The sequence below is a fragment of the Rhinoderma darwinii genome, chromosome 2, assembly GCF_050947455.1.
Source record: "Rhinoderma darwinii isolate aRhiDar2 chromosome 2, aRhiDar2.hap1, whole genome shotgun sequence".
NCBI lineage: Eukaryota > Metazoa > Chordata > Amphibia > Anura > Rhinodermatidae > Rhinoderma > Rhinoderma darwinii.
Window position 1 is genome coordinate 218,898,134 of NC_134688.1, and position 16,739 is coordinate 218,914,872.

Sequence of the window (16,739 nt, forward strand, 5' to 3'; positions counted from 1 at the left end):
TTTGACTGTGAAAGCAATGTGTGTTAGGACTTATTTAGCATATATTCACAAGTTACGGTCATATTGCGTTTTTTTTTTCAGAGATATTCACAAAACCATGGCAAATGACGTGGTTACAAAGCAATTTTACAAAAACTGTTGCAAAAAACGTGATTTGACCTCGATGTGTGAAGAGACCCTTGAAGTTCATTTGTGTAGGGTGGGGGGGGGGCTTTGCTGTAGATGTTATGTAAGGGGAAAGTTTAGTTATAGTTTTTGTGCGCGGGAGGGTATATTCACATGTAGCGTTTGAGGTGCAGTTAACAAAAATACATCAAAACCGCGCAGTCAACTGCGCTATTGATTCCGTCAAAACAACGGAAACCTTATAGAACGGAGACAAACGAAAACCATTCGCAACTGATGCGTTACCATTGAAATCAATGGTAATGCAAATGGAAAGCTATGGCTTCCGATTGTTTCCATTCATGGGTTCCCCTGACAGAAAAGTCAGACGGAACCCATGAATGGAGCCCTGTAGCAGATGTGAACGAAGCCTAACCTATATGGACATAAGGAATAGCCCCATATCACCTCTTCATTGCCCATTGATTATATAAGCTATATCCTATGTTGTGGGGAGCTCGAAGTGTAAAGGACCCCATTGTTAGCCACCGAAGTCTAGAACTTTCTACCATCATAAGGACCCAGTAGCAATGATACCAGAAGCGGTTATTCATTGCCGGTTGTTACATACATAAGAGTTTCCACATGTAAATATGCGCAATTACAGTGAAATATTTTCCATAACAACTGTCAGCGTGTTATCTCCTCAGCGCTGCGGTTTCCCGCGTTAACCCCTTCCTCGCTGCAACCCCTGCTTCTAGTTTGCAGTTGCAGCTGAATAAGAGGAAGTGAAGCTGGGAGGGAGAGGAGGGGGCGCCCATATCTATACAAGCTCGAAAAAACATTTTCCACAGTAAAATTACCGAAGGCTACATCTTCAACATGCTAATGTAGAGCCAGCAGAGGCCAATGGTAGAGGCGCAGAGCTCTGGCGAGGGCTGGCGCTATTTGGGTGCTGAGAGCAGCCAATGAGGAGGCTTCAGGTAGCACAGGCTAAGTAAGTTACCACAGAACAGGAACTTTCAGTCATTGCACTTGCTGGTAATCGTGTTTAGTACAGCACGGAGCCCCTCGTCTGTGGCGGTATAGAGAGTAGGGTTGTCAGGGCTCGGCATGGCACCGGCAGGAACGGGGAGGAGGGGAGTGTAGAGCTGAAGCTAGTCAGTGCAGAGGCGGATCCCACACAGGAGCTCACCTTTCACTATACGAAGACAAGGTGCACGACCACAGACACACGGCTCCCCCGGGCTCCTAGATCTCTGGAGAGGAGACCACTCTTAATAGTGCAGCGAGGACACCCAGCTCTGTCTCTGCTTGTCTGAGGGCACAAGATCACCATGGACAGCGCGCACGCCAAGCCCGTGTCCGAGGTGCTCCGCCACTTCCAGGTGAATGAGAGCTGCGGGCTGAGCGCCGAACAAGTCCGGAGGAACAGAGAAAAGTACGGACCTAACGGTGAGTACCCAGGACGGAGTGAGTGGAGACAGTGACGGGCGCTCCGCATCCTCATTACATTGTCATTGGCTCTGGGGTGATGTTCTTCTCCTGGTGTCACTTGTACGGCCCGTGTAGTTACAGGGTTTGGGCTATGTGTGTCTGTTGGAGCTGCTGGCACTTGTAGTGCTACCACGGGTGAGAGCCTGATTGCCTATCCTTTACATGACTTCCGGTACAGTGTCGCTGCCCCCACACCTGTGAAGTACAACACGGTGTGTTATTTCTGCACATTTGAAGTAAAGCAAGAAGCAGATGGGCTGAGATGTGTAGGCAGCAGGCTTCTCATGACAGATGTGAGATGCCGTCAACACTGCTGTCAGCAGCTGGGGGATCGGACTTCTTGTTCATATCACGATAATGAAGTGTAATTGGAAAGCTCATTAATAAGACAATAGTCAGATTGTCATGTTCAGTGTCGCTGCTCTCACACTTGGGGGGATTTACATAGATCTGAAACCAGACAGCAGGCAGATCATGTGTGAGTGTCATTGCCATTGCTGTCACTGGGACATGCACTCAATCCTTTTTTTTTTTTTTTTTTTTTTTTTTTTTTATTATTTTTTTTATTTTATTTATTTATTTATTTTTCATCGTTTTATTTTCTAATTTTCAATGTTTGTGAATGTGGTGCTGCCAGTTATTACTTTAAAATGTTAAATATTTGTCCAGCACGGACAGCGGTACTCCTGTGCCAGCTCCGCATGGCAATCTAAATGATAGGAGCATCAACTTGCAGCGCCACTTGCACAAACACAGGTGCGCCCATGTTGATGAGTGTGCCCTGGTAAGTTTGTGGTCTGACATGAAGACAATGACTGAAAATGAATGTACTGAGAATTAGATGAGTTTATATCCGGAAATGTCTTATGTTTAAGCGATTGTGTTACAAATATGTAATATATTATTCTTATGTAAAACATCTTCACAACATTTTCCTTGAATGTTTCATAACAAAGTATAGAGTATCTAAATCTGGTGACTTGCTTTATTATTTTGTCTTACAATTTGCACACTTATTTTCTTTTTGCCAGGCTTTTTTTTTTCTTCTTGATATTTTATCATATAAAAGTTACATGTAGATGCAATTTTCATGCAACTCCATTCCTATGGGCTCCAACTATCACATGAAAACTGAAACGCAGAAAAAAGGATATGCTCTCTTAGAAATGGTGCTATCCATGGGCTTTGTCTGGTATGGCAGCTCAGCCCCAATCGAATGAAGCACTGAGCTGCAATACCAGGCAAAGCCTATAGACAGGAGTGGCGCTGTTTCTGGGGAAAAAAAAGACCTTTTTATCTAATATTAGGCAACCCCATATTTTTTTATATAACCACTCATTTCTTGTATTTCTTTATAAATAACAAGTAATAAATAATCGTAATGAAACCTCTTTGAGACGGCCGATCAAAATAAAATAATGGTCGTCTACGGAATTGGTCCTCTCTAAGAATATGACCAGTATACAATACATGATAAAATGGAAAATCTAGTCTAGATAAAGGAGTGGTCTTCTGGAGAAATGTCACTTTATTCTATAAAGCTATACAATTCATGTAGCGCACACAATTACATTTTACTCTTTCAGTCGCGTATATTTTAAGGGGGCTTTTCAATCCCTAAAAATCATTCTATTGGCTCAAAATGTTAAAAAAAACCCTCACAGTGTTTCCTTTTTTTAAGTGCAATGATGTGTTGTCCAGCACCATTTGACCGAGGTAGTCAATCACTGGCCACTGCAGTGTTTTGTCATCCTTAGTGACATAACTGATTGGCTGCCGCAGTCATGGCTTGCTGGGTGACGACTAGGTGACTGGTGGCACAGGACTGCTGCAGAATTTTTTAAATCTAAGTATACTAAAAATATTTTATTTGTCTGTTTTGTGCCAATATAAAGCAAAAATCCTGTAAGGTCGGGTTCCCACGAAGCTGCGGAATATCCACATGGGAATTCTGTGCGGAAATTCTGCAGCATTTACAGTAGCAGCAAAGTGGATACGATTTTGAACATCTCATGCCCCCCGCCGTGGAAAAAAAACCGCAGCATAAATGTTAATAAATTGACCTGCGGTGTGGAATTGAAATCCGCAGCATGTCAATTTATGCTGTGTTTTCGTTGCTTTTCCGTTGCGGGTTTTCCCCTTTGAATTCAACAGGGATGCAAGACCCGCAACACAAAGCCAAGTGTTGCAACTTTTTCAGCGGAATGGCAGTGATTCCGCCGCAAAAATCGCAACTCATAAAAAAAAAAATATATATATACTTACCCAGAACTCCCTGCTTCTTCCTCCAGTCCGGCCACCTGGGATGATTTCATCCCATATGACTGCTGCAGCCAATCACAGGCTGAAGTGGTCACATGGGCTGCAGCGTCATCCAGCCGGACCGGACGTCAAAGGAGGGACGCGTCACCATGACAATGGCCGTGGTATGTATAAACAAAATTCCGTCCGAAAAACCGCACAACAACGTGGTTCTTTGTTTCGGACGGATTGTGCTGCAGGTTCCAGGTCGAATACGCTTCGTAGTTTTTATGCAGCGTATCCGACCTGTGGGAACCTGGCCTAAGGGTACCCATATACATGGTGGATTTGTTGTCGATCTTTCCGCAGCAAATTCGCATGAAAATTTGCATCTGTTACGAGCGGATTTTGCGGCGGATTTCACCCCTTCTACAGTAAAAAGGGTGAAATCAGCTGGGAACATCTGTAAGGGTATGTGCACACACACTATTTACGTCCGTAATTGACGGACGTATTTCGGCCGCAAGTCCCGGACTGAACACACTGCAGGGAGCCGGGCTCCAAGCATCATACTTATGTACGACGCTAGGAGTCCCTGCCTCGCTGCAGGACAACTCTCCCGTACTGAAAACATGATTACAGTACGGGACAGTTGTCCGGCAGCGAGGCAGGGACTCCTAGCATCGTACATAAGTATGATGCTAGGAGCCCGGCTCCCTGCACTGTGTTCGGTCCGGGACTTGCGGCCGAAATACGTCCGTCAATTACGGACGTATTTAGTGTGTGTGCACATACCCTAACAGTATCTGTATGCTGTGGATTTGAAGATCTGCAGCATGCCCTGATTTCCATGCGAAAAATGTTCCACAGCATGTAGATGAGATTTCTTCAAGATTCATCCGCATAGCCGGTACTGTAATCTATTGCGGATTTTCTCAATAGAAAGTCTATAAGCATGTACACCACTTGCTCGGCTTTTCAAGGAAAGCCGATCAGAAACGAAGCAGCACAGTCCTCACCCGAGCGCTTCTGCCGCTTCGTTTTAGCGATTCCTGGGGGTCTCGGTGCTCGGACCCCCACCGATGAAAACTTGTGACATGTCGTCAAGTTTTTTGAAAGTTTAGTTACCCTTTAAACTGTTCTACAAGCTGATGAAGTAATGTGCAGAATTAAATTGCTGAACTTCGTTTTATGACTGTGGGTGGTTTAATTTTCTTCTACATGTGTTCAGATCCATAAGCTTAAGCGACACTGATTAATAATGAGGCTGGGTTCACACGACCATGTTACGTCCGTAATGTACGGAACGTATTTCGGCCGGAAGACGCGGACAGAACACACTGCAGGGGGCCGGGCTCCTAGCATCATAGTGATGTACGATGCTAGGAGTCCCTGCCTCTGCGTGGATCTACTGTCCCGTACTGTAATCATGATTACAGTACGGGACCGTTGTCCTGCAGCGAGGCAGGGACTCCTAGCGTCGTACATCACTATGATGCTAGGAGCCCGGCCCCCTGCAGTGTGTTCGGTCCGGGTCTTCCGGCCGAAATACGTTCCGTACATTACGGACGTAACATGGTCGTGTGAACCCAGCCTAAGGTGTTTAATGCATCTATCCTCTAAGAAATGTTATCGGAGCTATGATTCTCATTACACCTTTTTTATATGATGTACGAGTTTTGTAAAACAGGGCAATAGACTTCCAGTATTTCTCGTCTCGGAAAGTATTGTCCTGTTTACCTTATTATGGCTTGTCCTCACATAACGGATTTGCTGCAGCGTTTCTTGTGTTTTTTACTGCAAAAAAAGAGTGCGGATTTTGCTGCGTTTTTATTCAAGTTTGTGAGATGGTGACATCTCTGAAAAACGCTGGAATTTAGTCCACTTTCCGCAGCAGCAATTGACATGCAGCGGAACGAAAAATATGCACCGTAGGAGAATTTCTAAACTGCCGTTTTCCGCAGCGTGTGGATGACAAATGTTTATTTACACCTACTTTGCTGGTACTGTATTCCGCTGCATATTTTCCATCCGCGATTCCGGACGGAAAGTATGCAGCAATTCTGTGCCCTAATTTGTGCAGGATTTGAGTTCTTATCACTCAAACATTTGCACAATATTTTATAGCTGTTAACACTTTCTAATACACCAAGGTTGATTAGAATTAATGGTGTTTTGTTCGCACATCAGTCATTGGTCCAAGGCCTCTTTCACACTGCAGTATTTTGGTCAAGCCAAACTCAGAGGCAGAACATAAACAAAACGGTATAATGGAAAGATTTTCACCTCTTTCGTTTTTTGGACTCACTCCTAGTTTTGACTTCCAAATACTCACCAAGGTACTGCCATCTGTAAGCGGCCTTAAGTTGCATTCACAATAGGCAATATTGGGGCATTCCCTAACTGCACCACTGTTGCCCCCTTCCTCCACAACTTCATGGTTACACATGCATTTCTGCTAGTGTAAGAAGTGTATGCAATTTCTTTTATGGAACCTATTCTAGGACATGGTGTACACATAGAAAATAAAAACTCAAATGTGTTACCATGGAGGGGAAGAAGGCCACAGTGCACCCAAACTAGAGTATGCTATAGTAAAGTACACAAAACTGTGAGCAGTGTGGATGGCAATTCGTTTTTTTGGGGGTTAAAGGGGTTGTCCAGTCCCTAAAAATTCATGGCCTGTCCTCCGGATAGCCATCAGTATCTGATAGGTCGGGGGTCTTACTCCCGGGACCTCTGCTAATCAGCTGTTTTAAAGGGGCCGCAGTTCTCCTTATCTGCTCGTACTGTGAATCGCCGACACATCCAGTGAAGTGAGTGGGAGAAGGCTGTAATACTGTGACCCGCCGTTACCATGTCAGCAATTCACAGTATGAGCAGATAAGGAATGACAGGGAAGCAGCGCTCGGCCCCTTCAAAACAGCTGATCGGCGGGGGTGCTGGGAGTCGGACACTGACCTTCTAGATATTGATGACCTATCCTGAGAATAGGCCACCAAATTTTCGGGCCTGGATATTCCCTTTAACTAGCATTGCACCTCTGACTATTGTAGTTCAATAAGACAGCAGAGAACATACATCCTTGTTTAACCCCATCACAACTGCCATACGGCTATATACGTTCTAACTGCCGATGCCCCGTGCAGTTAGCAAGTGTCTAAACATTGACAGCCTTGAAGGGGTTTAATGGGTGCAGTGTTGCTTGAGTGTGAGTGCTGCACTCTCACGTCAGCCGGGGCTCAGAGCCCCTGAATACACCCCCCACTGTAGATAGTGCCACCCGCAACCCCCTGTAGGTAGCGCAAAACCCTCTGTAGATAGCGCCACCTAAGCTCCTTCCAGCATCGAAATCCCCGGCCAGCGCCCTGGCCGAGGTTTCCCCTGCTAGTGGGAGCCCTGTCGTCTCTCCATCCCCGCTGTAGATAGTGCCATCCCCCCTGCAGATAGCAACCCCCCACTGTAGATAGTGCCACCAGAAATGACTCTAGGATCGGAGTCCCCGGTGTCATATAGCACTGGCCGAGGACTCTGCTTCTAGAGAGAGCCCATGACGTCACTGTCTGTCTGGACAGTGATGTTAGTGGCTCTCTCTAAGAGCAGAATCCCTGGCCAACACTCTGGCTGGGGATTCCGCTACTGGAGAAGCCCCTGGTGTCACTATCCATATATGGACAATGACGTCAGCGTCTCTCTCTAGGAGCGGAATCCCCGGTGTCAGATCGCTCTGTGCCGGGGATTCTGCTACTGGAAAAGCCCCTGGTGTCACTGTCCATATATGGACGGAGACATCAGGGGCTTCCTGTAGAAGCGGAATCTTGGCAGGAAGGATTCTGCTCCTACAGGGAGCTACAGTGGTTTTATTTACAGGAAGGGGGTGCCATTTACGGGGTGTGGCACTATCTGCAGGGGGGATGTTGCTAAATACAGGGGGGGGATGTTGCTAAATACAGGGGGGGGGGATGTTGCTAAATACAGGGGGGGGGGGATGTTGCTAAATACAGTGGGGGGGGATGTTGCTAAATACAGGGGGGGGGATGTTGCTAAATACAGTGGGGGGGGGGGATGTTGCTAAATACAGTGGGGGGGGGATGTTGCTAAATACAGTGTGGGGGGGATGTTGCTAAATACAGTGTGGGGGGGATGTTGCTAAATACAGTGTGGGGGGGATGTTGCTAAATACAGTGTGGGGGGGATGTTGCTAAATACAGTGTGGGGGAGATGTTGCTAAATACAGTGTGGGGGAGATGTTGCTAAATACAGTGTGGGGGAGATGTTGCTAAATACAGTGTGGGGGAGATGTTGCTAAATACAGTGTGGGGGGGGGAGATGTTGCTAAATACAGTGTGGGGGGGGGGATGTTGCTAAATACAGTGTGGGGGGGGGATGTTGCTAAATACAGTGTGGGGGGGGGGATGTTGCTAAATACAGTGTGGGGGGGATGTTGCTAAATACAGTGTGGGGGGGATGTTGCTAAATACAGTGTGGGGGGGATGTTGCTAAATACAGTGTGGGGGGGATGTTGCTAAATACAGTGTGGGGGGGATGTTGCTAAATACAGTGTGGGGGGGATGTTGCTAAATACAGTGTGGGGGGGATGTTGCTAAATACAGTGTGGGGGGGATGTTGCTAAATACAGTGTGGGGGGGATGTTGCTAAATACAGTGTGGGGGGGATGTTGCTAAATACAGTGTGGGGGGGATGTTGCTAAATACAGTGTGGGGGGGATGTTGCTAAATACAGTGTGGGGGGGGGGATGTTGCTAAATACAGTGTGGGGGGGGGGGGGAATGTTGCTAAATACAGTGTGGGGGGGGGGAATGTTGCTAAATACAGTGTGGGGGGGGAATGTTGCTAAATACAGTGTGGGGGGGGGGAATGTTGCTAAATACAGTGTGGGGGGGGGAATGTTGCTAAATACAGTGTGGGGGGGGGGAATGTTGCTAAATACAGTGTGGGGGGGGGAATGTTGCTAAATACAGTGTGGGGGGGGAATGTTGCTAAATACAGTGTGGGGGGGGATGTTGCTAAATACAGTGTGGGGGGGGATGTTGCTAAATACAGTGTGGGGGGGGGGGATGTTGCTAAATACAGTGTGGGGGGGGGGGATGTTGCTAAATACAGTGGGGGGGGGGGATGTTGCTAAATACAGTGGGGGGGGGGATGTTGCTATGTACAGGGGGTGGCACTATATATAGGCGGTGTGGTGCTATCTACAGGGAGGTGCCGTATACAGGGGCTGTGGCACTATCTACATGGGCACTGTGGCATTATATAGGCACTACCTACAGGGAACACTGTGGCGCTATCTACATGGGCACTGTGTGTGGCACTATATCGGCATTATCTACAGGGAGAACTGTGGCACTGTGGGCACTATGGCACTATTTACAGTGAGCACTATCTATGTGGGCACTGGCACTATCTATGTGGGCACTGGCACTATCTATGTGGGCAATATGGCACTATATGCAGTGGTATTGCGTCACTATATACATGGGCGCTGTGGTGTTTTCAGGGGGTTGGGACAAAAAAAACGCTTTTTTGGATTCAAATTTTGAGACACGATGCAAAACAGCCATAAAAAACTGACAGTTTATCCCTTGTTGACTGCCATTTTTTTTCACGGTCGTGTGTGTATATAGCCCTCTTCACTCTCCCCTCACAGTGATCCAGGGTGACGGAGAGAGAAGAGGACTAATTGTTACAGAGCTCTACAGTGTATGCGCGCGCGCGTGCGTGCGTAGATAGAATTAAAAAAATTGCAAAAAAGTGCTTTTTTTCACATTTTTTGTGATTTGTCTGCGGAATTAATAAAACGAATATAGAAAATGAAAGCCTCAAGTCTTGTAAAAATAGTTGTGATATTCAAAGCGGTTCCAAAGATACTATCGTTTAAAGAAGTGCATATCAAAAATGGAATATTTGACCTAGACACAGGGGCATCAATGACCCTTGGTCATGAAAGGGTTAAACATAACCTCATTGTAACAGTATACTAGCTTTCTGTTTTTATTTATGTACTAAGGAGTTGTAACAAGTTTCTATGTCTATTTCCCAACTTTACAAAGTGCATGTGAGTGTGTGTATATTTAGGGCTAAAAGCTTAGTCACTCCTCCTATTGGACTTGTATAGATTCCCTTCAGTGGAGCTGAGCTGCAATACCAGACTTTACCCATGGACAGGTGTGGCACTGTTTCTGAAAGAAAGCAGCTATGTTTTTTTAATAATGTACAACCCAGTTTAACGGTAAGGGAATGTCCACACGCAGTGTTTTCAGACTTAATTCGGGCGTTTTACTCCTGAAAAACGTCTCCATTACGTTTTCCATTTACCATTTACGCAGCGTGTGGATGAGATTTCCACAAATCTCATCCACTCTGCGGCTACTGTATTATGCTGTCAATTTTCCGTAAAAACAAAAAAAACGGTTACCATTTATGCTACGTGTGAACCTACCCTTACAGTGGATAGTGCCACCCACAATTGTCCTATTACAAACAGCTGATCTCTGTTCCATCTATAAAATAGTAGTGCAGATGACAAAGGTCATATTGCTCAGTGTTGATGTGAGAATAAGGGTATTTTCACACGCACAATTTACGGACGTAATTCAGGGGTTTTACGCCTTGAATTACGGCCGAAAAAACTGCTCCAAACCGTCTGCAAACATCTGCAAACATCTGCCCATTGAATTCAATGTTCTGTGCAGGCATGTCACTTCTTGGGACGTTATTGGAGCCGTTTTTCAATTGACTCCAATGAAAACCACCTCCAATTACGTTCGTAAAAGACGCCGCGAAAAACGCGTGCACTTGTCAAAACGTCTGAAATTCAGGAGCTGTTTTTGCCTGAGAACGGCTCCGTAACTTCAGCCGTAATTGGCGTTGCCGTGTGAACATACCCTTAGATGTATCTTATTTGAAAGTGAACATCCATCTTTCATGATCCCTAGCTATATAGTGATGTATCTTTTTATATTACTTTTATGTGCAATGTAGGGGGCCCCATTCACCCGGCGGATGACATAGAAGTGTCCTTTTGGCATCTGTCGGGCCAATGAACACCAGTGTTCCTTTTTTTTCAACTGTATAAAATAGCGTAATTGACTGTTATTCCGTATAGAGACATTATTTTTAAAATATGTATACCGCACGGTATACATCCTTTTTTTTCTTCCCATAATGGAAGCCTGTGGGCTATGTATGCCACTTTATGCCAATACAGTGTCATTCTTCAGAAGCTCAGGTCGGAGGTAGACGTTGGGAAATCTGACATACACTATGAGCGCAGTTTGAATTGACCCTTACTTAGTAAATATATGTGTATTGTTGTGAATGAGCTGTGGGCCTGATTGGCTCCTTAAAACTTTAATGCCCCTTGGACTCAATTCAATGTGGTTTTGATATATTAATAAGACTATTTGGATGGAGAAATAGACAAAGCACTAGAACCAGGTACCATGTGTTCCAGCTGATGCCCAAAGCTGCCCATGGAAGTAAAGATTTTCTCCTCGTATGACACAATTCCTATTTGCTTTTGTAGTCGGAAAGCGCCTCGGGAAAGGAGCTCACACAAATAGATATTTCCCACGATTTGAAGGATTTTTTTTCCCATGTAAAGTAATCGGGATACATTGCGCATTTTCATTTGCATTGCCTAATTAAAAATTTTTTGGGCGATAGTAGAGTAAAAGCTTTGATCATAGCGTTTCCAACTAACAACTGAGAAAAAGGTTAAAGCTTAAATGAAGGGTTTTGACTGATGGAGCAGATTTCCGTAATTCAGAACCTATCGCTTTTAGTATCATCGACAAAGTGATTGTTAGCGATCGCAGTATGGTTAAAGAAGCACTCCGTTTTCTTTTTCCCACTCCTTCCCCTGTTTGCAGATGTAATGTAGACATGTGTATTTACTTACCTGGTGCTCTCTTTTATGGTCTGCCGGTCCATTCCGGGGTGCTGTGTGGTCACATGGTCTTCATTCTGACTCCCTGTACCCTACAGCATCTACAATAGGGACCAGCAGTCAGGCTCTCAATTCAAGTCTATGAAAGCCTGGATGTGAGTGAGTCTCATAGACTTGCATTGAGAGACTGACATCCGGTTTCTACAGTAGACTCTGTAGGATTCGGATTATGTAATGTAGCATTATGTTTACATGACACTACATTACATTTTCAAAGGGGGGGGGGGGGGGGATGAAAACAAAAACTGATTACTTCTTTAGGGCCCAGTTCACACAGTTTTTTTTGGTGGGGATTTTGATGCGGAAACCACATCGAAATCTGCACCAAAAAACTTCCTAAATCGCCTCCCATTGATTTAAATGGGAGACAGTTTTCTTTCCCGGGTGTCTTTTAGCCACTCACATAATAACCTTTCTTGCCGCGGTTCCGCCTCTGATCTGCCATTGAAGTCAATGGGAGTCAGAAAGTTTTTTTCACTGCATTTATTTGCCCGCGGTCCTCAACGGCAGCGGGAGAAAAATGCTGCTTAAGCCACGGCAAAAAAGCGCAGATTTTATTATTTTTTTTCTGCCTGCAAAATATTCAGTGTGAACCAAGCCTAAGGATAAATGACAACCGTTTTGTCTATCGCCAGCATACAATTTTTGGCTGTTTTAAATTAATGTCTATGAAAGTTTCTATTTCAACATTGAGAAAAAAAAAAAAAGTTTAACTGGATCCAAGAGTATTTGTCTAAAATAATAAAATCTATCTTTATCAGATGTGTAGATGTTCATTTGTTAATGAACCTTAGGGCATGTTCACTTTTCTTATTTTCAGGCAGAAAAATAAGATTTCAAGAGAGATCTGTATTTACGCAGCGTGTGGATGTGATTTGTTTGATCTCATCCACTTTGCTGCTAGTGTATTTGCTGCGGATTTTCTGTAACTAATTCCGTTGCAGAAAAAAACACAGTATTTACGTAACGTGTGAACTGGCCGCAAGAAGGGACATGCCCATATTTCAAACAACGACATAAAATTATGCCTCGTGCGTACGACATCTTCTTACAATTGATCAAAGTGTATTTCGGAGCATTTTACACTGCGAAATACAGTGTAAAATAAGCCGTGTGAACATGCCCTTAAGGTTTAATTGCATATGCTGATATGAACTGACAAAACTGTTTGAAAAAACTGTCATTTCTAGTAAAAATGCAATGTGTTTTTTGTCTGCGCGGTGATTACAGGTGAAACACAGTGCAAACCACGTGTAAATGCACCTCATTATGCAAAGTATTTCTACAAACAGAAGAAACTAGGCATAATAAACGAACATTCTTGTTGGTGGTTTACACATATAAACAGGTTTTTTCATATGTTGCCCAGACTAAAAACGGACTGAAAACCAAGGGAAGAGGGTGAAAAGTTATTGATGCTGTTACAGATATTACCATAGTAAAGTTGACAAAAGACACAAGACTGTTAAGTTCAACCTATTATTGTGTGGAATTCCAATCTAAGGCCTTATTTACACGAACGTGTTTCACGTCCGTGATATGCGCGTGAAAATCACGCGCGTCGCACTGACCTATGGAACTCAATGGGGCCGATCACACAGTCCGTGATTTTCACGCCGCGTGTGTCCGCTACGTAAAACTCACGACATGTCCTATACTTGAGCGTTTTTCGCACAGTCAATGTTTGCGTGACAACCGCACACGGACGCACTTCCGTGTACCGCGCGTGATTCGCGCTACAGTTGTTAATGTGAATTTCGCCTAAGGGTGAGTTCACACACAGTTTTTTGCAAGAGGAAAATCGACTTCAAAATTCTGTTTGAAATTTTGAGGCAGATCTTCCTCTGCCTACACGTTGATTTTCGCGGCGTTTTTCGCCCGCGGGCATAGAACGCTGTGAAATACGCTTTCTCTGCCTCCCATTGATGTCAATGGGAGCTCCGAGGCGTAAATGACCGATGACAGGGCATATCCCTTTTTCCCGGCTCGCGGGAAAAAAAAGTCTCCGCCTCCCCCTAAGGCCCTGTTCACACTGAGTTTTTTTGCAGGCAGAAAATTCTGGAAGATTTTGATCTGCCTGCACGCCGTTTGCTTCGTTTTTCCATTGAGTGCCGCCCAAAAACGCAGCAAAAAACGCTTTCTCTGTCTCCCATTGATGTCAATGGGAGGTCAGCGACGTAATCGCCCAAAGATAGTGCATGTCTCTTCTTTTTCCCGCGAGACGGTTTTCCGCTCGCGGAAAAAAACGCCTTCGCCTCCCATTGAAATCAATGGGAGATATTTTTGGCACGTTTTCCGTCCCGGTTTCCGCGTCAAAAAATGTGTAAAAAAAAACTGTGTGAACAGGGCCTAAACGTGTGTGTGTGGGGGGGGGGGGGAGGAGGCATAATTGCTTTCCATAAATTCTTGGCTCATCTACCCATATCATGCAGTCTTCATATTAAGGTTTGGAGAAAGGGTACAGTAATAAGGGACTTGAACTGGTTAACTTTAGACTGGTACATTACTATTAATGCATACAGTTCTGCCCTTTTCAGCAAATTTGATATTGGTCTCCTTATGCTTTATGCAGATTGGCATTTTCTGTGAATGTTCTACCAGGTGCTTAGTTGTCAGTTTCTCAGTCCTTTGCCAATTTTTTTTTTAGAGAATCTATTACATGTTTTCATTTGTTCAACTGGTCTCTGTCATATAGAAGAACACTTATCATTTGTGGGCATTTAGAAAAATGAAAGGTATTTTTTTAAATTTACACTGACAGGCAATAATGCTTTGGTATACTAAGTATACCAAAGCATTGTATAAGCGATCAGCAGATCGCATAGTGAAGTCCCCTGATGGGACTAAAAAACGAAATGCAAAGCAGTTAAAGTTTATGAAAAAAAACAAAAACACATTACAGTCAAAATAAAGCAAAAGGGTCAAAATAAATAACACACACACATATATGGTATCCCCACGATAGTAATGACTCTAACAATAAAATTAACATGTTAGTTAAACCGCCGGATGAACGGCATCCAAAAAAAGCGCACAAATAGTGGCAAAATTCTTTATTTTCTCCCATTCCCCACATAAAAAATAAAATAAAAGTTAATCTAGAAGTCCTATGTACCCCAAAATAGTACTAATGAAAACTACACCCTGGCCTGCAAAAATCAAGCCCACATACGGCCACATTGACGGAAAAAGAAAAAAGCTACCGATCTTGGAATGCGGCGATGCAAAAACAAGTGTTTTTTTTTTTTCTAAAAGGGTTTTTATTGTGCAAGTAGGAAAACTTATAAAACCTTTACATGTTTGGTATCCTCCGTAATCGTGCCGACCCATAGAATAAAGTTAACATGTTATTTACGCTGCATAGTAAACGGCGTAAATGTATAACGTGAAAGTCAATGCTGGAATAGCTGCTTATTTTCAATTCTCTCCTAAAATAAAGTTTAATAAAAGTTAATCAATATATTGTAAGCATCTAAAAATGGTGCAATTGCAAAATACAACTCGTTCTGCAAAAAACAAGCCCTTATATGGATATGTTGACGGAATAAAAAAAAAAAGTTACGACTGTTGGAATGCGACCGTGAAAAAACAAAAAATAATCCTTGGCCATTAATGCGCAAAATGGTCGGGTCATCAAGGGGTTAAATCCTTCTGCATTTTAATGTGATCTGTTTTTGTCAATCGTATCAAAAGTTAGTATTGGACTCTCCAAAGGCCCTTTCACACGGGCCAATGATCGAACGTTTAGGGCCTGTTCACATCACCGTTTGCTTTCTGTTCCGGGGTTCCGTCGGAGGTTTCCGTCGGGTGAACCTCGCAACGGAAAGGGAAACCACAGCTTCCGTTTCAGTCACCATTGATATCAATGGTGACGGAAACATTGCTAATGGTTTCCGTTCGTCACCATTCCGGCAGTTGACTCCGCTATTGATTCAGTCGGAAAACCGGAAACCTGCCAGAATGGTGACGAATGGAAACCATTAGCGATGTTTCCGTCACCATTGAGATCAATGGTGACTGAAACGGAAGCCTTCACTTTCCGTTGCGGGGTTCACCCGACGGAAACCTCAGACGGAACCCTGGAACGGAAATGAACGGTGATGTGAACAGGCCCTTATATATGCACTCGTTCCTAAACATTGTCCTGTGTAAACAGAGCAACGGTCAGCTGTTCAATAAATATTATGGTTGTCGGCAGCATATCTCCCTGTGTAAACAGGAATATGTGCTGCCAACATGATGGAAATGTTTGGGGGCGAGCGAGCGTAGTAATTATTGCTCATCCCCATACATAACCAATTGTTGCTCCTTGTGTAAGGAGAAAACGAGCGCCGATCATGGCCCATATTGGCTGGTGTAAAAGGACCTGAAGAGTCCTGTCAGACTTGCAGAAATTTTTTCACAAACGAGTGATGATTAGATGTGGGCGAAGGAGCAACTATCACAGTAACGACTAAACAGCGAAAATCTTTAGCAACTATTGTTAAGGGTAATAGGCCGTCTTTTGAATGCAAACGACTCCCTTAGTGCAGTTGCACTCGACCGAGTTCGGGTCGTGAAAGACTACCGCGGTGCAGAGGACGGTCAACGGGCGGTCAGACGGAAACGCAGGAAAAAAACATTGAAATCAATACGAGGCGAATTTGTACGTTTTTTTTTTTGCGCAGTTTCTGTGTCGAAAACATCGCCAAAAAAAACGCAATGTGAACTAGCCCCAACAAAACACCTGAAACTTATGGCATTTTACAAAATTTCGTTTTAAAATGCCGAAAAAAAGTGTGTGTGTGGAAACCTAATGGAATTCCAAGCCTACGTTCACACATAGTCGATTTGCGGACAGAAAATCTGCAGCAGGAATACAGTAGCAGAAAAGTGGATGAGATTTGAACAAATGAAATCCTAGGCTTCAAAGAATACAGGTGGACCTA

At 44.2% G+C, this 16,739-nt stretch overlaps 1 protein-coding gene across 1 annotated transcript in view; it reads left to right on the forward strand.

Annotated features, from left to right (window-relative positions):
• The first annotated feature begins 801 nt into the window (after positions 1-801).
• Positions 802-16,739, forward strand: part of ATP2A3 (ATPase sarcoplasmic/endoplasmic reticulum Ca2+ transporting 3) — a 254,440-nt gene continuing 238,502 nt past the window's right edge. Inside the window, exon 1 of the mRNA XM_075852856.1 lies at positions 802-1,560. Within this exon, the coding sequence (XP_075708971.1) occupies positions 1,443-1,560 (118 nt within the window). The 5' untranslated portion in view covers positions 802-1,442. The remainder of the gene's footprint in view (positions 1,561-16,739) is intronic.